The following is a 21,735-nucleotide window of genomic DNA, read 5'->3' as shown; positions in this document are numbered from 1 at the left end:
TCCATGTCGCTATAAGCATATAGTGCAAGATATCACCCTTAATGGAATTTCATTGACCCCGATATAATTGAGAACACTGCAGTACAGATATTTAATTGTAGGTTAGATTTTGTAATCCTATGATAAATATTAAAAATCTTTACCCAGAAATCCAGCACATTGGGCAGTAATACCATATATGTGCCATTGTACCTCTTTCTTTAAAACATCTCCAACAAATCTTCTGGTTACTATCCTTTGTTATTGCAAATCTACTTGCCATCGATACCATCTCATCAGGATTTTATCATTTCTTTCAGATAGCAATATTTTATGTATCAAGAGAAATGCTTTTCCCCATTCTGACCCCGAAATCGATTCACATGTTTTTATATATGGCATTTTAGTATCCATGCTCAGACCCCTGGTCAATTACGGTCAGAGTCTGAACAACTCTTGTGTCTTCACTATTATTCCAACTATAGGCCTGATTTGTGCAGAAAGAATATTTTAGTATCGAGTCCCATATTTTTAATGTTGGCGAAATAAAAAGTGACGTGTCTTTCTTCTGGGGTCGAAACTGAGGCTAAACCAATGAAAATGATTTAAATTTTACTAAGATTATACCCCCCTCTAGTGTCAACCATTGTTTAGATTTTTAGTAATTCTCATCAGAGATGCTGCTCGTAAACACAAATGTAAAGTCTGGAAGTGCAAGACTCCCTTTATTTTTTATCCTAATTAATGTTTCTCTCAATTTGCGGTGATTTCTGAGCCCAAATAAACTTTCTATAGCTTTATTTAATAGATCCAGGAGACCAGTTGAAGGAATTATTGGGACTGTTTGAATACTATTATCTATGTATCTAAATACTGTAACTGATCTGTTATTTAGCCATAATTTCTGTCATTTGTCTTGATAAAAATTTAAACTTTAATAAAAACGATTGAATAATAAAAAAAAAAAATTTAAAAAAAAATGCGCTTCAATAAAAACTTTCAGCCGGCTGGCTTCTAAATCGCTGCGCGTCGCTTCCGGGATCAGCGTAGAATAGTGGTGACGTCAGCACGCCGCTCCTCCCCTTATGGGAGGAGCGGCGTGCTGACGTCACCGCTATTCTACGCTGATCCCGGAAGCAACGCGCAGCGATTTAGAAGCCAGCCGGCTGAAAGTTTTTATTGAAGCGCATTTTTTTTTAAATTTTTTTTTTTTATTATTCAATCGTTTTTATTAAAGTTTAAATTTTTATCAAGACAAATGACAGAAATTATGGCTAAATAACAGATCAGTTACAGTATTTAGATACATAGATAATAGTATCCAAAAATAAAAAATATAATATAAAGAAAACCATATTATTTATCTCAATTATAATAGGGATAATAAAGATAACGATTGGGAGGTTATTAATACATCCATTGTGGAGACAATACACAAAAGTAATATAAATATTATCTTCATATATTTATATACTGCCAATTCAAGTAATTCAAAGATGATGAACCTAAATATAATCCCGAACACCCCTATGGGTGCTAAACTGTGTTCGGGACAGTAATAGTAACCTGTCATTTAATAGATACAAAAAGATTAAAATATTAGAGCGGGGTAAGTAATTTTTTTAATTCAAGTTATTGATTTTAGCCATGGCTGCCATATTTTATGAGCATGTTCTTTTTTGTGAGGCAGAAGAGCTAGAATTGATTCAAAAATGTAATGAGTTTGAGTCGATTCTATCACTTCTTTTATGGAAGGAGGATCAGGATTTTTCCAGTTCCTCGTTATACTGATCCTGGCTGACAGCAAAATATGTGTAAACACATTTCTAAACTGGATAGGATATCGATCAAGATCAATGGATAATAGAGCCAGTGAGGGATATGGAAGAATGACCGTTTTGGTAATTTCAGACATAACTTGAAAGATTTGTTCCCAATACTTCCCAAGTTTAGGGCATACTGATAGACTATTTCCTGGGATCTTAGCAGCTTCCATCTTCCCCCAAATTGTAGATGGAGGAGATAGATTTAGACTGTGTGAGAACTGAGGCTAAATAATAATCTTGGAAATCCACATACCCTGTTCCCCCAGCTTGACGTTTCTTCACTAAGTTTGAATGAGCACATCTAGATTTTTTACCCTGCCAGATGAATCTAGAAAACAGAGTCTGAAGAGATTGGAAAAATGTTAACAGAATTGGAATCGGGAGAGTGCTAAAAAAGTATAAAATTTGTGGAAGTTGAAGCATTTTAACCACTTGGTCGCCCACACTACGTCTATTGACGTCATGGGCTTTCAGTGGTTATATCTAAATGATGCCTGAGGCCACAGACCTCATTCAGATATTGCCGTTTTCAGCCGGCGATTCCCTGCACCATAAGAACGATCATAGCGCCTGTTCCGCCGCTTGATCGTTCTTACGGGCGGCGGGAGGGGACGCGCCCCCCCCCCCCCCCGCCACCCTCCGGTGCTTCTACCGACTTACCGTTTCCATCGGTGAGTCGGTCACAGGATCCGCCGGCCCCAGCAAGTGACCATAGAGATTTCCAGCGGACTAGATTGTCCCCGGAGTCTATGATCGTTCGGAGGCCGGGAGGGATGTTATGACGTCACGCCCGGCCTCGGTATTCAAATTAAAGGCGCCAATCTGGCTAGGATCGTTTTTTTTTTTTTTTTTTTTTTATTCTTCCCAGCCTAGAGGTGAGATATGGGGTCTTCTTGACCCCATATCTCACAGTAAATATGTCCGATCATGCCATATTCCTATTACAAGGGATGTTTACATTCCTTGTAATCGAAATAAAAATCAATTTTTTTTTTTTTTTTTTTTTTTTTTTAAGTGTAAAACTAAAAAAATAAAAATAAAATTAACAATAAAAAAAAAAAAATTTAAAGCGCCCCTGTCCCCGTGAGCTCGCACACAGAAGCGAACGCATACGCAAGTCCCGCCCACATATGAAAACGGTGTTCAAACCACACGTGAGGTATCGCCGTGAACGTTAGAGCGAGAGCAATAATTCTAGCCCTAGACCTCCTCTAACCTAAAATATGTAACCAGTAAAAAAATTTAAAGCGTCGCCTATGGGGATTTTTAAATACCAAAGTTTGGCGCCATTCCACGAGCTCGTGCAATTTTGAAGCGTGACATGTTGGGTATCTATTTACACGGCGTATCCTCCTCTTTCACATTATGCAACAAAATTGGGCTATCTTTACTGTTTTTTTTTTTTTTTTTTTAAGCATGAAACCGTTTTTTTTCTGAAAAAAACGTGTTCAAAAAATTGCTGCGCAAATACAGTGCGAGATAAAAAGTTGCAACAAGCGCCATTGTATTCTCTAGGGTCTTTGCTAAAAAAACATATATAATGTTTGGGGGTTCTATGTAATTTTCTAGCAAAAAAATTAGGAATTTTACATGTAGGAGAGAAATGTCAGAATTGGCCTGGATGCGAAGTGGTTAAATGCTGCCAAACGTCCCATCCATGAAAATTCATGGGATGCTAGTTTAGTGAGACTTTCTTGTAATGCATTATGAAGTGGAATATAATTATATTGGAACAGTGTTTTACATGAATTTGATAATTGAATACCCAAATATTTAATTGTACTTTCAGTCCACGTATAAGGGAATTTTAATTTAAGATGTTTAGTAGTATTTTCATCTATCCCCAAGTTCAATATACAAGATTTATTCGCGTTAAGCCTGTAATAAGAAACTTTGCTGAACATATTTAGTGTTTCCTGAATTTCCGATAAGGATTTCACAGGATCAGTAATCATAAGAACAACATCTGCAAAAAGGTTGATTTTATGTTCTTGTTCAGCAATGGTAACTCCTAGAATTTTTTTGTTGGACCTAATACTCTCAGCTAGGGGTTCAATAACAAGGTTAAAAATTAGGGGGGGATAAATGGCATCCTTGTCGTGTACCATTTGTTATTGGGAATGGAGGTGATAAAGAATCCGTAGTATACACTCGAGCCGAGGGGACAGAGTACAGGGCTAATGTTGATTTGACCTGTTAAGCCAAATTTAGTCAGAACTGATGACAGGTATCCCCAATGAACTCTATCAAATGCTTTTTCAGCGTCAAGCGACAGAAACAGGGATGGTGATTTGGTGAGTTCTACATGGTGTATTATATTTATCATTCTTCTAGTAGCATCTGATGCTTGTCTTCCTTTGATGAAACCCGATTGATCTCTATGGATAAGAGAGGGTAACAAAACTATCTAGTATTTTGGCTATAAGTTTCGCATAAATTTTAACATCTAAATTGAGTAAGGAAATTGGTCTAAAAATTTTAGGTGAAGATGGTTCCTTATCTGGTTTTGGAAGAGTTACAACAAGAGCATTCAGCATTTCATTGGGAAATGAAGAATTGGCTTCTAAATTATAAATGTCACATAGTATAGGTGCTAGAGTAAAGCCATCTGGACCAAGTGATTTCAAGTTAGGAAGAATACGGATAGCTTGTAGAATTTCAGGGATAGTAAAGGGAGAATTGAGAAATTCTAATTGTTGTGGGGAAATAGATGGAAGTTTGACACTCTCCAAAAAGGTGTCAATCTTCTCCTGAGAAGGTTGATGGGCATCGCCATCATTATTAAAGCTATATAAATCATTATAATATGAGCTAAATAATTTAGCTATCGAAGAAGGCTTAAGCAATTTTTCATTAGTGTGAGGATGGTAGAGGAATGGAATTTTAGTCTTAGATCGATAACCTTTAATGCGTAATGCCATTGTTTTCCCTGCTTTGTTCCCTGTTGCATAAGTGGTAGCTCTGAATTTTTTATAAGATTTCTCATGTGTCTCTAGAAGTAGGGTTCTTAATTCATTATGTAACTGGAAAATGTGTGTTTTAATGAAAGAAGGATAATTTTTATTGTTTTCCTCAGCTTTGGCCATCTCCTTAGTAAGTTCATCCATTCTGAGTTCTCTTTCTTTTAGCTTTAGAACCTAATTGCATAAACACCCCTCTCATAACAGCTTTATGAGCATTCCATAATATCATTGGGTCAGATATAGACATCGAATTAATTGTAAAGAATTCAGTAAGGTGGTGTTGGAGTGTTGTGGAGTAATTTTCATTTTGGAGAATATAGTTATTAGCTCTCCATATATATGAATTTGGTTGGGATGATGTGGTTGTTATAGACATGCTAATGGGAGCGCGATTCGACCACATGGCCATCTCTGGGAATTGATTCTTCTAGATGTTTTGGTTTGGGAGTTCTATAAATACAATCGATTGTAAGTTCAATCAGCGATAATTCTGGCAATAATGTAGAAAATAGTGTATTTGCATAGTTACGCAAGTCCATAGGTAGAACTGACTCTGGTATTCCTCTCATTTTAATGTTGTTTCGACGCGAGTGGTCCTCGAGATCTGCCAATTTCATCTTGACCCACATGGAATCATCTTTTTGTTCTGTAAATGCATTCACTAGCTCATTCACTGTTTCAGTGCATTCCTCCATTTTGTTTTCAACGTACTGCAGTCTACCATCCATACGTTTCATATCAAGAGAGAATTTATGAATCATGGAGGATAGATTAGATATACTAGATGATTGTAATGACACAAGCATTTCTTTCATTGTGGTATCTAGCACTGGCTGACCTGATGTTGGAAAAGCAGCTATAGATGTGTGTAATGAGGACATAGCATTATCACTATGCAGAGCTGTGTTCACAGTATCAGCTGCCTGACAAGATGAATCCAGCTTCATCCGCGATTTTGCGGGTCCCTGAGATGTTGGGGATAGTTGAGAGGAGCCATTAGAATATGAGGATGATAATTCATCATCCATTTCAGGTGGATGGCTATCAGAAAGGTTTGTGTGAGTTTTATTTTTCCTCACAGCTCCGGCGGCGCCATCTTGGATTTTAGTCAGCTCACTGCTCTGTTTAAATGTAAATGACAGCTTTTTTGGTCCCCTTTCTTGTCCTCTTTTGCGAGACATTATTGCCCCTACTGTCCCAGGAGTACTGCAGAGTATTTTGGTATGTTTTTAGAGGAGAATACCTGCCTGTTTTTTGCTGTTAAACGGCCGGCTGTGGAGAGCTCTAGGCTTAAGCAGCCATCTTCTTGAGCGCGCAAGTCATGCCCCCTTGAAGCGCATTTTGATATATATACTATGCAAGTGCAATCTTTTATTAAATATATTGGCAATATTACGCTATGGTGGCTCTTTTCTTCTACTTATATGGTATGTAATGAGCGGTGTAATTATTTGTGCGGAGCGCCCTGAAGGATATATCCTCCATGCGGTCTATATCCTCCATGCAGTCTAATATTTAACCGAGTGGCGAGTTACTTGGCAAGTTGTTTGGCGATTTTTGATCTCTTATATGGGATCAAAGGAGCTGGCAAGAGGCAGTAATTTTGGTGGTGAAAGAATCTTTTCTCTCTTCTTTTGGGGACACTTTTTTCGCTGGTGAAGTGTGTTCTATCACGGTGAAGATCATGAGGAATCCTATATAAATCCTTTTGGAGATGGACTAATGTTTATTAATTGTTTGATTTATGCTGTTTAAAGGGGAAATGAATTCACTTTATAATTAATGTGTCACTATTTGATGATGTATGGATTCATTTCTTTCGAACATACACATACATATATACATACATACATACATACACATATATACACACACACACACAACCAGTGTAGGTTGAATTCTATAGAGCAGCTTTTTTTGGAAAAGTGTTTGTATTATTGTGGGTATCTCACAAATTTAGCTGCGGCTTTACATACATTTAATAATTCTTTTCACGTGTTTACATTTTTATTTATTTAGCATTGTATGATCATTTATTTGAGACAGCGCTGTATTTTACACCTTTTTTTTTTTTTTATACTTAAACCCCAAAACACATGCTGCTATGCCTCCAATGAGGATATCACATGTGTGTGGCTTTTTCAAAGCCTAGTCATATAGCAGGCACAAAATCCAAGAAGCACCTTGGGTGCTTTCAAGGAGCATATTTTTTTGTAAATTATGCATCTCATTTCCTGACTACATATCACATTTTTGGAGGCTCTGTAGCAGCAGGAAAGTGCAGAACCCCACAAAATGACCTAATTTAGGAACACAAACGCCCCAAGGTATTTTCTAAGAAGCATGAGGAGTCTTTAAAATAATTTATTGCCACAAGTTTTTGGAAAATGTGGAATGAAAATAAAATTAAATTGTTTTACACAAAGTTGTCAATTTTCTCATATACAGCATGGGCACACTTAGAATTACAATCCAAAACACATTTTGCTACTCTTTCAGAGTGTTATGATACCATATGTGTGATTATGTACCAGACACTGTATCTTCTGTATCACAGAAATCAACAAATTATATCAAAACCAATGTGCTGTAATGGCTGCCTCTATATGAGTGGTCAGGGAATATAGCTTAGTGTACCATCATCTATAGAAGTCCCAGTTCCTAAAAGCCAAGCAAGCCTAGACTAATGGTATGTGGCTGCCCCCAGGAATGCCATGCTTACTGGCCGGGAAGTACAGGAGGCTAAAGAAAGGGAAAAAAAAAAAAGTATGTTCTTTTGGTTCCAGGAGTGAAGATGTTCGCACTGGTGTGGCAGTGATTAAAGACACTAACTGGTGTGGAGGTGCTGAGGGACACTGACAGGTAATAGTATGTAAAAATATATGGGAAGCTGATGTGGATTTTTTTTTACACTGTGATTGCTTGTTACAGCGATGATCACTGTAAAAGCAATTGTTTTAACTGTCCTCAATGGCTTTCATTCATTACTTATTATTTACTGTTTTGATTGGCTACAGATATCACATTGTACAGGGCCACTGTGAATGGCCCTGTGCCGTGTGATCGCTGTGACCAATCAGAAAGATCTCAGTAAGTAAGCAGTCATGAACGAAAGCCGTTCCTGACGGCTGTGTTTCCCTGTTATCATGTGATCACAGCAAATACATGGTACTTGGGCCAAATACAGTGATCCAGTATCGAGCACTGCGATGCACTGTGTCCACCGGACACAGCAGTCACAGAATCATGCCAGGTCAAGGCATGCAAGCTGGATGACAACCCTAGACATCTTCTCTGAACTGTAGGGCACTCACCTGGCCATATATGTACATAGGCCAGCCAGGAAATGGTTTATAAGCAGGTACACCAAACAAAATAGCCACATAGTATTTTGCAGCAAAGTATGTTCAGAAGCTATACATAAGGAAGACCTAAGTACCTACTTTAAAAAAAAATGCTCTTCAGATGGTGTTTAAGAGGCAGTGTCTGTCTACTTTCCAAAAACGGGTCATTTTGGGTGGTATTTGTGCTGTCCTGCCCTTTTTGGGCCTCAGGAAATGAGATAGACTGTCAGGAATGATCAATTTTCACATACATACAGTGTACTATAGTTTGTAGACTCCATAGCTTTCACACAGACTAAGTAATATACACTGATTTGGATTATGCTCTGGGGTTTTTGGAATTATATTTATCAATTCATAAGGTACCGAGCTGGTCCTGGAGATTAAATGATAATCTGTTTAAGGATGACAGGTGTGTAACTGAAATCCACTCAGCGATAAATGAGTTCGTGCAGATTCACAAAGCGGATACAACCTCTTTTCCTTTGCAATGGGAGACATTGACCTGTGTCCTTTGAGGTCTTTTTATTAAACACAGAGCTAGATTGAAGGCAGATAAGTCTCTTAGGATATCCCACTTACTAAAGGATATCTCAGTATTAGATAACACACACAAGCAAAACCCTACCCCTGGAAATTTGATAAGTGACAGATAAATGCATTGAGTTCCAAACAAAAACAGATTGACTTACGGATAAAACTCGAGCCCTGTATTATCTACACAGGGAAAAAGCTTGGTCGATTATTAGCAAGGGCTTTACGTAAGCGTATGCCTACAACTAATATAATAAAAATCTAAAAGGCATCTGGGTTGTTGACATATGATCCTATAGAAATCTCTAAAGCTACGACCAAGGCTGTTGCCGAAATGCGTCAGTGTTTTTTCTTCTAATTTTTTCTAACCAACTTTAAAACCGCTTTATGGACTACAAAGTTGCCAGCTCAATCCTTTTACTTTTTAGGAATTACAGATCTTAAGAATATCCAACTCCACCTTTTTTAAAGGGACCAAAAGTAATTAGTGAATTGAATCAAAAGCGGTTTCATGGCCAGGTGTGGGCTACTCCTTTGCTATTTCTTCATCAATTAAGCAGGTAAAAGGTCTGGAGTTGATTGTAAGTGTGGTATTTGAATTTGGAATCTATTGATGTGAACCTACATCAGATTTCAAAGGAGCTGTCCATGCAAGTGTAACAGGTCCTTGTACGGCTTCAAAAATGAAACAAATTCATCAGATAAATAGCAGCAACATTAGGAGTGGCCAAATCAACAGTTTTGTACATTCTGAGGAAAGAAGAATTCACTGGTGAGGTCAGAAACAAAAAGGCCTGAACGTCCACGGAAGACAACAGTGGTGAATGATCACAGGATCCTCTCTATGGTAAAGAAAAACCCATTTACAACATCGAGACAAGTAAAGGACACTCTCCAGGAGGAGGTGGGCATATCATTGCCAAAGTCTACAATCAAGAGAAGACTTCATGAGAGCAAATAGAGGGTTTACCACAAGGTGAAAACCATTCATAAGCCTGAATAGAAAAGCCAGATTAGACTTTGCCAAAAAACATCTAAAAAAGCCAGATCAACCCTGAAAAAGCATTCTTTGGACGGATGAAACTAAGATGAATCTGTACCAGAATGAAGGGAAGAAAAAAAAAAAGTGTGGAGAAGGCTTGGAACAGCTCATGATCATAAGCACACAATGTCATCTGTAAACCATGGTGGAGGCAGTGTGATGGCATTGCCATGCATGGCTTCCAGTTGCACTGGGTCATTGGTGTTTATTGATGATATGACAGAAGGCAGAAGCAGTCGGATAAATTATGCAGTGTTTAGAGATATACTGTTAGCCCAGATGCAGCCAAATGAAGCAAAGTTGATTAGACGGAACTTCACAGTACAGATGGACAATGATCCAAAACACACTGCAAAAGCAACCCAGGAGCTTTTGAAGGAAAAGAAGTGGAATATTCTGCAATGGCTGAGTCAATCACCTGCTCTCAACCCAATTGAGCATGCATGTCACTTGCTGAAGGCAAAACTAAAGGCAGAAAGATCCTCAAACAACTGAAGACAGCTGCAGTTAGCTGGCATGTCCAACGTCCGGCCGATTGGCCCGCGGTCCAGTTTTGAACGGCCCGCCTGGTTATCCCTCTCTCAACCAGTGTGCCATGGGATCAGGGCTGTCAGATGAAAGGTACTGTAGTATGCTAAAAGCTAAATTAGTGTTAAAAAGGGCTTTATTCATACGTCTGTGTGTGCGCGTGCGTGTCTGTGCGTCTGTGTGTGCGCGTGCGTGTCTGTGCGTCCTGTCTGTGTGTGCGCGTGCGTGCCTGTGCGTCCTGTCTGTGTGTGCGCGTGCGTGCGTGTCTGTGCGTCCTGTCTGTGTGTGCGCGTGCGTGCGTGTCTGTGCGTCCTGTCTGTGTGTGCGCGTGCGTGCGTGTCTGTGCGTCCTGTCTGTGTGTGCGCGTGCGTGCGTGTCTGTGCGTCCTGTCTGTGTGTGCGCGTGCGTGCGTGTCTGTGCGTCCTGTCTGTGTGTGCGCGTGCGTGCGTGTCTGTGCGTCCTGTCTGCGCGTGCGTGTCTGTGCGTCCTGTCTGCGCGTGCGTGTCTGTGCGTCCTGTCTGCGCGTGCGTGTCTGTGCGTCCTGTCTGCGTGCGCGTGCATGTCTGTGCGTCCTGTCTGTGCGCGTGCGCGCCTGTCTGTGCGCGTGCGCCTGTATGTGCGCGCGCGCGCGTCTGTATGTAGGTGTATGCATGCGTCTGTATGTGTGTGGGTATGTCTGTATGTATGTGTATGCATGTGTCTTTATGTGTGACTGTATGTATATGCGTGTGTCTTTATGTGTGTCTGCATGTATGCGTGCATGTGTCTGCATGTATGCGTGCATGTGTCTGCATGTATGCGTGCATGTGTCTGCATGTATGCGTGCATGTGTCTGCATGTATGCGTGCATGTGTCTGCATGTATGCGTGCATGTGTCTGCATGTATGCGTGCATGTGTCTGCATGTATGCGTGCATGTGTCTGCATGTATGCGTGCATGTGTCTGCATGTATGCGTGCATGTGTCTGCGTGTATGCGTGCATGTGTCTGCGTGTATGCGTGCATGTGTCTGCGTGCATGTGTCTGCATGTGTCTGCGTGCATGTGTCTGCATGTGTCTGCGTGCATGTGTCTGCATGTGTCTGCGTGCATGTGTCTGCGTGCATGTGTCTGCATGTGTCTGCATGTGTGTATATGCATGGCGTGCATGTGTCTGCATGTGTCTGCATGTGTCTGCATGTGTCTGCATGTGTCTGCATGTGTCTGCATGTGTCTGCATGTGTCTGCATGTGTCTGCATGTGTGTATATGCATGGCGTGCATTTGTCTGTATGTGTGTGTGCATGTGTCTGTGTGTATGTTGCTTTTAATCCGGACCACCCCCCCATTCTTGTACCATCAGAACCGCTTTTGTAGGGCTTGTGTGTGATATCAGCCAGGACTGCTGCTCCTCTGAAAAGCAATCCATGCACAGATCGCTTTTCAGAGGTGGAAAAGAGTCATTAGGTTGCCTCCTCACCACCTGTTTTAGCCCGTAAACGCAGCATCACTATACCGCAACTGTGCAATCCACAAAGTTGCGGGGTAGTCGCAGTGCAGGCCCATTCACCCTGGGTATACCTCCAGCTGCAGCCACAGCATGTGTACACCCCCAGCTGCTCCCTCTGCAGCTAAAGGGGGAGAAGTTGGGGGTGGTAAAAACAGCTTAACCATGTAGTTTTACTTTTTTTTTTTTTATTGCACTGCACCTAAAGCACCCCACATTTTCCAATGTGTGGGGTACCTTTAAGAATTAACAGTACCTCTAAAGAGCAGAGTATTCGTGTGTGTGTCGGGAACGAGCACGACAAAGGCAAGAGAATTCTTGTTGGGCAGTGTATTATTGCTCGAACAAACACATAGACCAAATTTTAATGGTTCAAAAAATGTCAGGGAAAATGGTCGGCCCTTACACATGTTCACTTCATCAAGTCTGGCCCCCTTTTTGGACACCCCTGAGTTAGAGCCTGGCAAAGCATCAGAAAGGAGGAAACCCGGTCTTTAGTAATGTCCCTGGGTTCCAGACTTCAGGCAGTCATTGCCAGTAAAGGATTCTCAACAAAATATTAAAAATATTTTATTGATGATTATATTCATTTTTGCAATTACATTTGAGCTCCTAAAAATTAGGAGACCGTTTATAAAAATGGTTACAGTTCCCAATATCTGTACTTGATATCATGGTCAACCCCTTGAATTAAAGCTAAAAGTCTGCACTTCAAATTCATTTAGAGATTGTTTCGTTTTAATTTTATTCTGGTGGCATACAGAGCCAAAAGTATGAATATTGTGCCTGTGTCCAAATATATGTGGAGCAAACTATGCATTTCTGTCTAGAGTTCAGTTTTAAGCAGTCAGTCACAGCTCTCTGCTCTGCTTGGAGAGGCTGAGCCGGGTGTCAGTCCAGGGACCTAGACGAATCTTGACTCCATGGTCGTGATAACGCCGAGTCTGGACTGACTCACATCGGCAGAGAGCAGACTTTAGCCCACTATCTGCTGAAAATGGGTCACAGGAGTGCAAAACGGATTGCACTCCTATGATCCATAGAAGTACAACCAAATGAGCTTTTGCTGTACTTCTCCTTTAAATAGACATTCTACGCTGACAGTCACATAAAATCAGAACTTACACTTGAGCTCTATGATTGTTTATCACCTCTGATAGCATCTAGCCACATACACACAAAAGGTATGCGCCAACTAACTGATGTAGGGAAAACATCAAACTGTACTGTATTATCAACACTGATACAGAAGGTCACCATTATAATAACAAACCTTCTGATTTTCTTCAATTTCTTTTCTCATCTCCTGGTTTATTGCAATTCTGGTTAGAGACCTGTGGTAAACATGATAAAAAAAATAATTTTACTACAGCAACATCTATGTAATGCTAGTATTTCAAGTACTACACCTTTTAGCCATGAGAAAAAGAAAAAAAAAAAAAAAACATGCATGCACAGCTCACAATAGGAAAATTTATATGTATTACATTTTCTGAAATGCTTTGAAGCTTCCTTGTGTCACCTTTTACGATACCTAAATTGCTTTAAAAAAGTGCTTATTGCATTCATTAGAAACCGTTCTATAGATTTCAGGCAAACCTATACCCAAATGCAAATGCAAAACTATTTTAACAGTCTTGCTGGGATAGGTAAATAAAGTAATGGAAAGGCTAAATTTGTTTCTTTCCTGGAAAAGATGCTGCTCCAGGTTCCCCCCAGTGCTGCTTAGAAGATCAAAGCCAAGGTAAAGTCACTCTGTCACACTAACAACAGCTGCTGACTAGAACAAAGTAACAAAGTAGAACAAACCAGAGGTGACTGCACATATCTGTCATAACTTTCAACAGTACTTTGTCTGAATGCCAGACTGTTCTGAAAAAGAACTTACTGATAGTGCTTAAACTTGCCTGCCCCTTACTGCCTCCTGTACATTCCTACCAGCCAGTAAGGTTGCCAGTTTCCGTATTTGTCAAAATGGACGCTACCATTGCAAATTAGAGCATGCTCAAAACTGCTGCAGGTATTTGCAGTGACCTCTTGTTAAAGTAAATAGGTTCATAATAATTCAGAGGAGAAATCAATAAGAACATTCATAATCAAGCCAAATAAATGAATGACATCAGTGAGAATTTAAGACAGTAAGCAACAGGCTCTCAACCAAAAATTGTAAGGAGAATGAGTGAAATATAAAAAGTCCCTTTAGCATTTGTGCATTGTCATGCGATTTGGCAAATTAAAGTTGCACCCTATTTTTTGACTATGGAACAGTCTTGCACCAATTTGAAAAGGTTCCTGCACTACTTTTGGTGATTTCATGACGACTTGCACTGAAATCTGTGCATGAAGTCGACGACTTGCACTGACATCTGTGCATGAAGTCGCACAGATTTCGAGAAGTGACACATGAAATCGCATTGACCGGTGAAGTCGCGCAATTTCAAAGTCACATTCAGTGCAAACCCCTTTTCTATTACTGTAATCCATACTAAATTGTGGAAAAACTAAATGGCTGGTGGGAATTGAAGGAGAGGAGGTATAAATGAGCAGGTCCCTGTGCTGGGACTTGTGCTTTACATATGCAGTAAAATTAATCTAACAGTGAAAATTTTAGTTCAGTGTAAAGCAGTGAGGGTTTAGCACTGCAAGAGAAGGGGAGTGAGAGCCGACAAGAACCCGGGTCTTCATTCGGGGACTGCGACGGACGAAACCTGCAGCCCACCGGTGAGGAGCTTGTATGGCATATCTGACACCCCAAATGTTACAGGCTTCTTTTAAATGACTATAATGTAAGCATATTATGTAAGGGGGGTAGGGTAATTCTGATTCTTAATAAAAGGTATTACACTATATCAGACCCCTTGAATCTTTTCCATGTCCACAACTAATGAGTGAGACACCAGCGGAGCACACAGAACCACACAGAGGAGTTCCGCACAGCGGAGATAGGCTCAAAAGAGACTAGTGTCTGGTAAGCGGACATCTGAGTGCATATTTACGGAGGTGAAAAGTTTGGTGAAGGTGTAGGACTGCAACCACCTGCATCCAGGCATTTTGGAAGAATATACATGTTAATGATATATATAAAAACGAATGTGAAGGACTTTATGTTTTGATGCTGGACTGATTAACGTGGAACAGTGTGTGTTCACATCTTTAAACCTAATTTGTTATTTTGTGTTAGTGGTTATAAGCTCTGGCATTAGGCATTGGATCTAAAGATACTACATGATCTGTACAGGTGATTGATGGTTACACTGATATGTAGGATAAGCACTGTTAGTGGTCGGATTTGAATTTTCAGGTTGATCACATTTTGATGTATATGATGAGGGTTTAGCATCACTTTCAGTTTTTCTTTTGCAGTCTGAATCCCTATTGTGAAGATTCAAGCTCTTTTAGCCCTACTGACAATCACTAGGAATGAAAGTTAGGCCGAAACCAAAAATTTTAAGCCGCCGCCAGAACAGGAATAGAAAGTTTTCAATGGGGACATTTTTCCTAAAGAGGATTTCCCTCACAGTGGAGCAACTGCTTCTCACTTTATGTTTCTACAGGACAGAAAGTAAAGAGAAATAAAGGTCCTCAATGGGACGCAATGATGGAAAACACTAACAGGATTCAAAAGATATGGTTTTTATTAAATGTTAAATTTAGAAGTATGATATATAAAAACTAATGGCAATTATCTGCCCTCCCGCTCCTCTTCTACTTGGTGTAGAGTCTGTGTTACACCAGTCTACAGTGTGTTTGTATTATTTCCAAAAAGAAGAAAGAAGAAATTTACAGTAATATACAGATCATAAATACTGTCTATGCTCCAACTTTAGACTCCCATGGCTGTAATTTTGTCCAGTGCCAGTACTGCAGGATTTACTGAAGGGCATGACATCTTTTTTTCTTCTTCTCTCTACTTAAAAAGGTTTTACATTTTGCTTTCTCTGTCTACACAATATGTATCACACTGTTCAAGTGGATAATTGTAACATGCAAGTTGCACAATATTTGCAATTCCACCAATATGATATTCATAAACTTCCCATATTTTGTACAAAAAAAGTCCCTGAGCACAACAAAAATGGAATGAGTTTCTTTACATACAAGGTGATGTTCATTTATTTGTAGTACCTTGAGTTGATTTAAAAGCCGCATTTCAGTTCCGACTTCAGGGGCGACTTGAAAGACATCTGGGCGGGTTCATGCACAGATGTCTATTGAAATCGCTCCCCAAATTGCCAAAAGTAGTGCAGAAACTACTTTTGAAACATTGGCGCACCGCCGCAAAGCCGGTGTTGCACTGATTGGGGCACCGATGTGAATGGGGGTTCATACATAGTTAGAAATTCAGTAGAGAATGCCAAGATTCATCTTAAGCCCCATACACACTATCAGATTTTTTGCTGATTTTTGTCTTCAGATTTAGCCAAAACCATGTAGTGCAAGGGCCTGCCTGATTGCACACACATTGGAACTCCTAAGGGTTTGACCTCATATTATATGGTTTTGGTAAATCTGAAGACAAAAATCAGCAGAAAATCTGATAGTGTGTATGGGACTTAAGATGATTTTTGTTTATGGGGCTTTAGAATCCCAATAAGTAAACAAAACCTTCACTGTAAATCTCAAAGTAAAATTAAAACCCTTTTTTGGATACAAATACATACATTTCAAATCCAACAATTTACAACGTTATAATTTTTTCCTAATATAATCTGGATCATATTTAGAACTAAACGCAGCCTTTAACCCCTTGCCGCCTGCACTATAGCAGAAAGACTGCTACAGCATGGGCTTAAATTGTCGGAAGGGCGTCCAAATATATTGCAGCATGAAGGGAAAAAAAAGCTGCAGCTTCGATTAGAGCCTGAATGTGCTACATTTCAGTTCTACTTATCAGTGCCCACCAGTGCTTCATCAGTGCTGCCAATCAGTGCTTCATCAGTGTCGCCTACCAGTGCCACCTCGCTGTGCCGCCTATAAGTGCACATCAGTGCTACCCCATCAGTGCCCACCAGGGCCGCCTCATCAGTGCCCACCAGGGCTGCCTCAGTGTAGCCTATCAGTGCCCATCACTGCTGCCTCACCAGTGCGGCCTATCAGTACCCATCACTGCTGCCTCACCTGTGTCCATAAGTGCAGCCTATCAGTGCAGGCTCATCAGCGCACATCAGTGTTGTCTCATCAGTGCAGGCTCACCAGCGCACTTCAGTGACGGAGAAAACAAATTATCTGTTTGCAAAATGTTATAACAAAATATGATTGCAAATGTGATCAAATACCACCAAAAGAAAGCTCTATAGTTGTCAAATTGGTACAGTGTTGCATGACTGCGCAATTTCATTTCATTCAAAGCACGAGAGAGCTGAAAACTGAAATTGGCCTGGGCAGGAAGTATGGAGAAGTGCCCAGTAAGCAAGTGGTCAATTTCGACAAAACTTGTTACAAAGACAAGAATAAAATTATAAGAGAGGCAGAGAAAAAAATACTATTTTACAAACATGACGACACCTAAAGTTGAGGCATCCCTGCACCCACGTATTCTCTTCCCACACTCCCATCACCCTTTATCTATAGGAGAAACAGATCCCACAAACAGTCAAAAGTCTTGACAGTCACCAAAATTTTTTATATTTTTTACATCAGATGGGGACTGTACATTTGGTGTCCAACCTTAACAGTAAAACAGAAGTTGTTCACTTTATTAACAAAAACACTGTACTGTATGAGTTTCCCATCCACTTCTTACCAAGTATGATCCCACAAAGACCTCAAATGAAGTGCATATCCGATACCTACTGCCCAACTTTCCATTATACCAAGCAGTGTTTACATTGATTGTTCCATCAAGTGCTTGTGTTGCAGTGTGCAGCAACCAGCTCTACAAACAAGTACTTGGTTTGATGCAGAATGAGACCCAAAACCAAAACTGTAATATATTGCAGCTTACCAGTCATTCAATGTAGTGGCTGCAACAGTTTTCTTTTCTTAGGCTTTTTCCCTGTTTTCACCGGGTTATCTGACCAATAACACACAGTTATACAAAAAAGTACAGCACAGGAAGCAAACTTTACATTTGTTTCCCTAATCAGGTGATCGCATCTCAGGAACCACACAGATAGGTCCTTCTCTTCTCTCCAGGACAGGCAGCACAAGCTGCCAAACTTAGTAAATAAGTGAACAGAGAGCCAGACAGTAGCAGTCTACAAAGCTGTACAACAAAAGTCCCCCACAAGCCATAGGCAAAAAAAAAAAAAAAAAAAGACCTGGCGCATTCATCTGGAAATGGTGGATTTTCAAAAGCTTTGATAGAGGCTATAGCTGCAAGGTAAACATACGCACTCCACACTACATTCAGGCAATGTAGGGCCACTGCCTCCTTTAAATCTTTAGGGAAAGACCAAAGTGAAGGCAAGACAATATCCGCATTTAAGTGGAATCCAGATACCACAGGGAGAAAAAAAAAAGGGAAGGAGTTGCTTTTCTGGCCTTTAAAACCATGGAAATCAGATTCTGAAATCCCCTTCTACTTTAAAGCCTGAGCCTCAACAGCCATGCTGTTAAAGGCAGCAACCTCAAAGCAAGATGGTAGTTGGGACATTGAGGCAAAAAAGGTATAAGCTGGCCCAGAAGAAGCCAGGAAGATTTCTATTTCAGTCTTGCAAACCCAACAATAACAGATCTCCCAAAACATCTCATGTGCAGTGCAATGTCCATTACCCCAGCTTCAATTGCTGTTGCCGATTCTCCAGTCCCAAGAAGTGCACAGCGGATATGGCTGGAATAATGGTCTTTTCACAGGCCAGGAGGAGATTTTCCGCCTCCTGTGTCATGTGGCTTCTTGTATTGCCTTGGTGGTTGTTTCATGCCACTACCTTTGTGTTGTCCAACTGCTCTCTGACTGGGCACCCTCATATTAGCTGTCCAGTGCAGAAGGGACAGTTAAATGTCCCTTAACTTGAAAGTCGATACTCCCTCTCCATCCAAGTTCCTTGAGCTACGACAGTCCCCAGTACTCCTTCCCAACTCGTCAGGCCAGCATCTGTGGGGAAGATGGTGCAAGTCAAATCGGAGGATGGGTCTTCCCAGTTCAAGTGGTGGGCTGGAAATAGACCAAACCAGAGAATTCCAGAACCAGAATCCAAGCAATGTTCTGCAGGACCTGTATTGTAATTTTTTCAGGTTCTCTATCAAGACCAGAACCGGCTTCTCCCACAGAAGGAGTTTATCTAAGTAGCATAGAACATTAATTCCTTGAGCATGCAATATGGCCTGCATCAGAGCCAGAACCCTTGTGAAGACATCTGGAGCTGTGGCCAGCTCAAAAAGGTAAGAGCCACTAACTGGTAATAATGATCCTTCACTAGGGATGAGCCGAACACCCCCCGGTTCAGTTCGCACCAGAACTTTCGAACGGACCCCAAATTCGTACGAACGTTAGAACCCCATTGAAGTCTATGGGACTCGAACGTTCGAAATTAAAAGTGTTAATTTTAACGGCTAATATGCAAGATACTGTCCTAAAAAGGGTTTGGGGACCTGGCTCCTGCCCCAGGGGACATGGGTCACTGCAAAAAAAAACTTTTAAAAACGGCCGTTTTTGCGGGAGCACTGATTTTAATGACGATTAAAATGAAAAAAAAAAAAAAAGTGAAATATTCCTTTAAATATGGTGCCTGGGGGGTGTCTGTAGTATGCCTGTGAAGTGCCACGTGTTTCCGGTGTTTAGAACAGTCCCTGCACAAAATGACATTTAACGGAAATAACGTCATTTAACCACTTGCTTACTGGGCACTTAAACCCCCCTCAGTCCCAGACCAATTTTCAGTTTTCAGCGCTGATGCACTTTGAATGACAATTGCGCAGGCATACAACACTGTACCCAAATGAAATTTTTATCATTTTTTTCCCACAAATAGAGCTTTCTTTTGGTGGTATTTAATCACAGCTGGGAGTTTTATTTTTTGCTAAACAAACAAAAAAAGATGCAAAAAAAAAAAAATCATGTTTAATAGTTTGTTATAAAATTTTGCAAACAAGTCATTTTTCTCCTTCATTAAAGTGCGCTGATGAGGCGGCACTGATAGGCTGCACTGGTGGGCACTGATAGGCATAGTTAAAGCGGCACTAATGGGCACAGAGAGGGCGGCACAGATAGGGCGGCACAGATAGGGCGGCACAGATAGGGCACTGATAGGTACCACTGATAGATGGGACTGCTTGGCACTGATAGGTGGCTCTGATAGGTGGCTCTGCTGGGCAATGATGGGCGGCACTGCTGGGCACTGATGGGCGGCACTGGGGTGCAGCACCTTTGTTTAGGCAGACTGTGAGCACTGCTGGGTGGCACTGTGGGCACTGCTGGGTGGCACATTTTTTATTTAGGCAGGTGGGCACTGGCAGGGGGCAGGTGAGCACTGGCAGGGCTGGCCGTGATCGGGACTGATGTCCCGATCACGGCCGCCGGTGATCAGCGCGGGGAGGAATAATAGCCGATCACCGACTCCGTTATATCACATGATCAGCTGTCATTGGCTGACAGCTGATCACGTGATAAGGGGTCGGGATCGACCCCTTGCATGGATCGGTGATCAGGCGAGTCTCGTAGACTCGCCGATCACAGAGCGCGCCGCACGCGTCCCTCAGGGGGCACGCAGGCCGCTCGTGCACGGGACTACGTCAATAGACGTAGTCCCGGAAAAGGAGATCCGCGCTGTAGCCGTCATTCGGCTATAGCGCGGGTCTCAAGTGGTTAAAGCTGCTTGCGGTTTTAATGTTATATCTGGTTCCTGCAATATGGTTGAAAATCATTGAGAAAAATGGCATGGGTAGCCCTCCCTGCCCATTACCAGCCCCTTTGGGTCTTGTACGCATATTAAGGGGAACCCCGTACCCATATTAAAAAAAGGAAATACGTGTTGCCCCCAGGCCCTATATCAGTGATGGCGAACCTTTTTGAACCCAAGTGCCCAAACCGCGACGCAAAATTAACGTATTTCTTTCAAAGTGCCAACACAGAATTAAACCTGCCAGCTTTGAATGAGCCCTAAGGGACCAAAAAGAATGCAGAATGCACTGTGCAATATACACTGACCTACCTGACCATTGCATTCACCTACATGACACATGCACTACCTGATACATGCCCTCACCTACCTGACCATTACACTCACCTACCTGACCATTACACTCACCTACCTGACCATTACACTCACCTACCTGACCATTACACTCACCTACCTGACCAATGCACTCACCTACCTGACCCATGCACTCACCTACCTGACCCATGCACTCACCTACCTGACCCATGCACTCACCTACCTGACCCATGCACTCACCTACCTGACCCATGCACTCACCTACCTGACCCATGCACTCACCTACCTGACCCATGCACTCACCTACCTGACCCATGCACTCACCTACCTGACCCATGCACTCACCTACCTGACCATTATACTCACCTACATGACACATGCACTCACCTACCTGACCATTACACTCACCTACTGTACATGACACATGCTTCCTGCACTACTAACATGCCCCCACACAATACAATGTAGATCGGAGGATCCAACCTCCTCCTTACCTTTCTATTGCCTCATCGTCCAGCTCTCCCCAGACAGTATTGAAGGAATCCCCGACATCCGGCCACTCCTCGATATCCCCGCCGCCTGGATGCCAGCTAGCAGCCATTGCACCTCTCCCCATGTAAAATCAGCTCCCAGCACCGCCCCTCCCCCTTTTTCACAGGCTGCACTAGGACAGACTGAACCAAAGTCGTCCTGGAGCAGGGGGAGCTGAAATAGGGTACCCACAGAAAGGAATCCCTGAATGCCTTACCAGAAGTGTAGGGGGCCAGGGGGAGGCAATAAGCTGCTGAACCGAGTCTGGATGGTGGAGAAAGAAGAATTTTACACCCCTCTTAAATGACACACATGGAACAAGATGACTGGCTGCCCACTCCCCTGCCGATGTCACTAGCAACGAAGCAAGGAAGAGAGCCGGTTCCTCCCTGCCTGCAACGTCAGTGCAA

At 41.6% G+C, this 21,735-nt stretch overlaps 1 protein-coding gene across 3 annotated transcripts in view; it reads right to left on the bottom strand.

Annotated features, from left to right (window-relative positions):
* Positions 1–21,735, bottom strand: part of UGGT2 (UDP-glucose glycoprotein glucosyltransferase 2) — a 672,069-nt gene that overhangs the window by 513,717 nt on the left and 136,617 nt on the right. For all 3 annotated transcript variants that reach the window (XM_077483028.1, XM_077483030.1, XM_077483029.1), the window contains exon 10: positions 12,973–13,033. In XM_077483028.1, coding sequence (XP_077339154.1) covers positions 12,973–13,033 — 61 coding nt within the window. The remainder of the gene's footprint in view (positions 1–12,972; positions 13,034–21,735) is intronic.

This window comes from Lithobates pipiens, unplaced genomic scaffold, assembly GCF_037356315.1.
Source record: "Lithobates pipiens isolate NorthernLeopardFrog02 unplaced genomic scaffold, aLitPip1_a1.2 Scaffold_16, whole genome shotgun sequence".
NCBI classification, from domain to species: Eukaryota; Metazoa; Chordata; class Amphibia; order Anura; family Ranidae; genus Lithobates; species Lithobates pipiens.
Note: the sequence above shows the minus strand (reverse complement) of the source record. Positions and strands in the feature narration are given on the sequence as shown.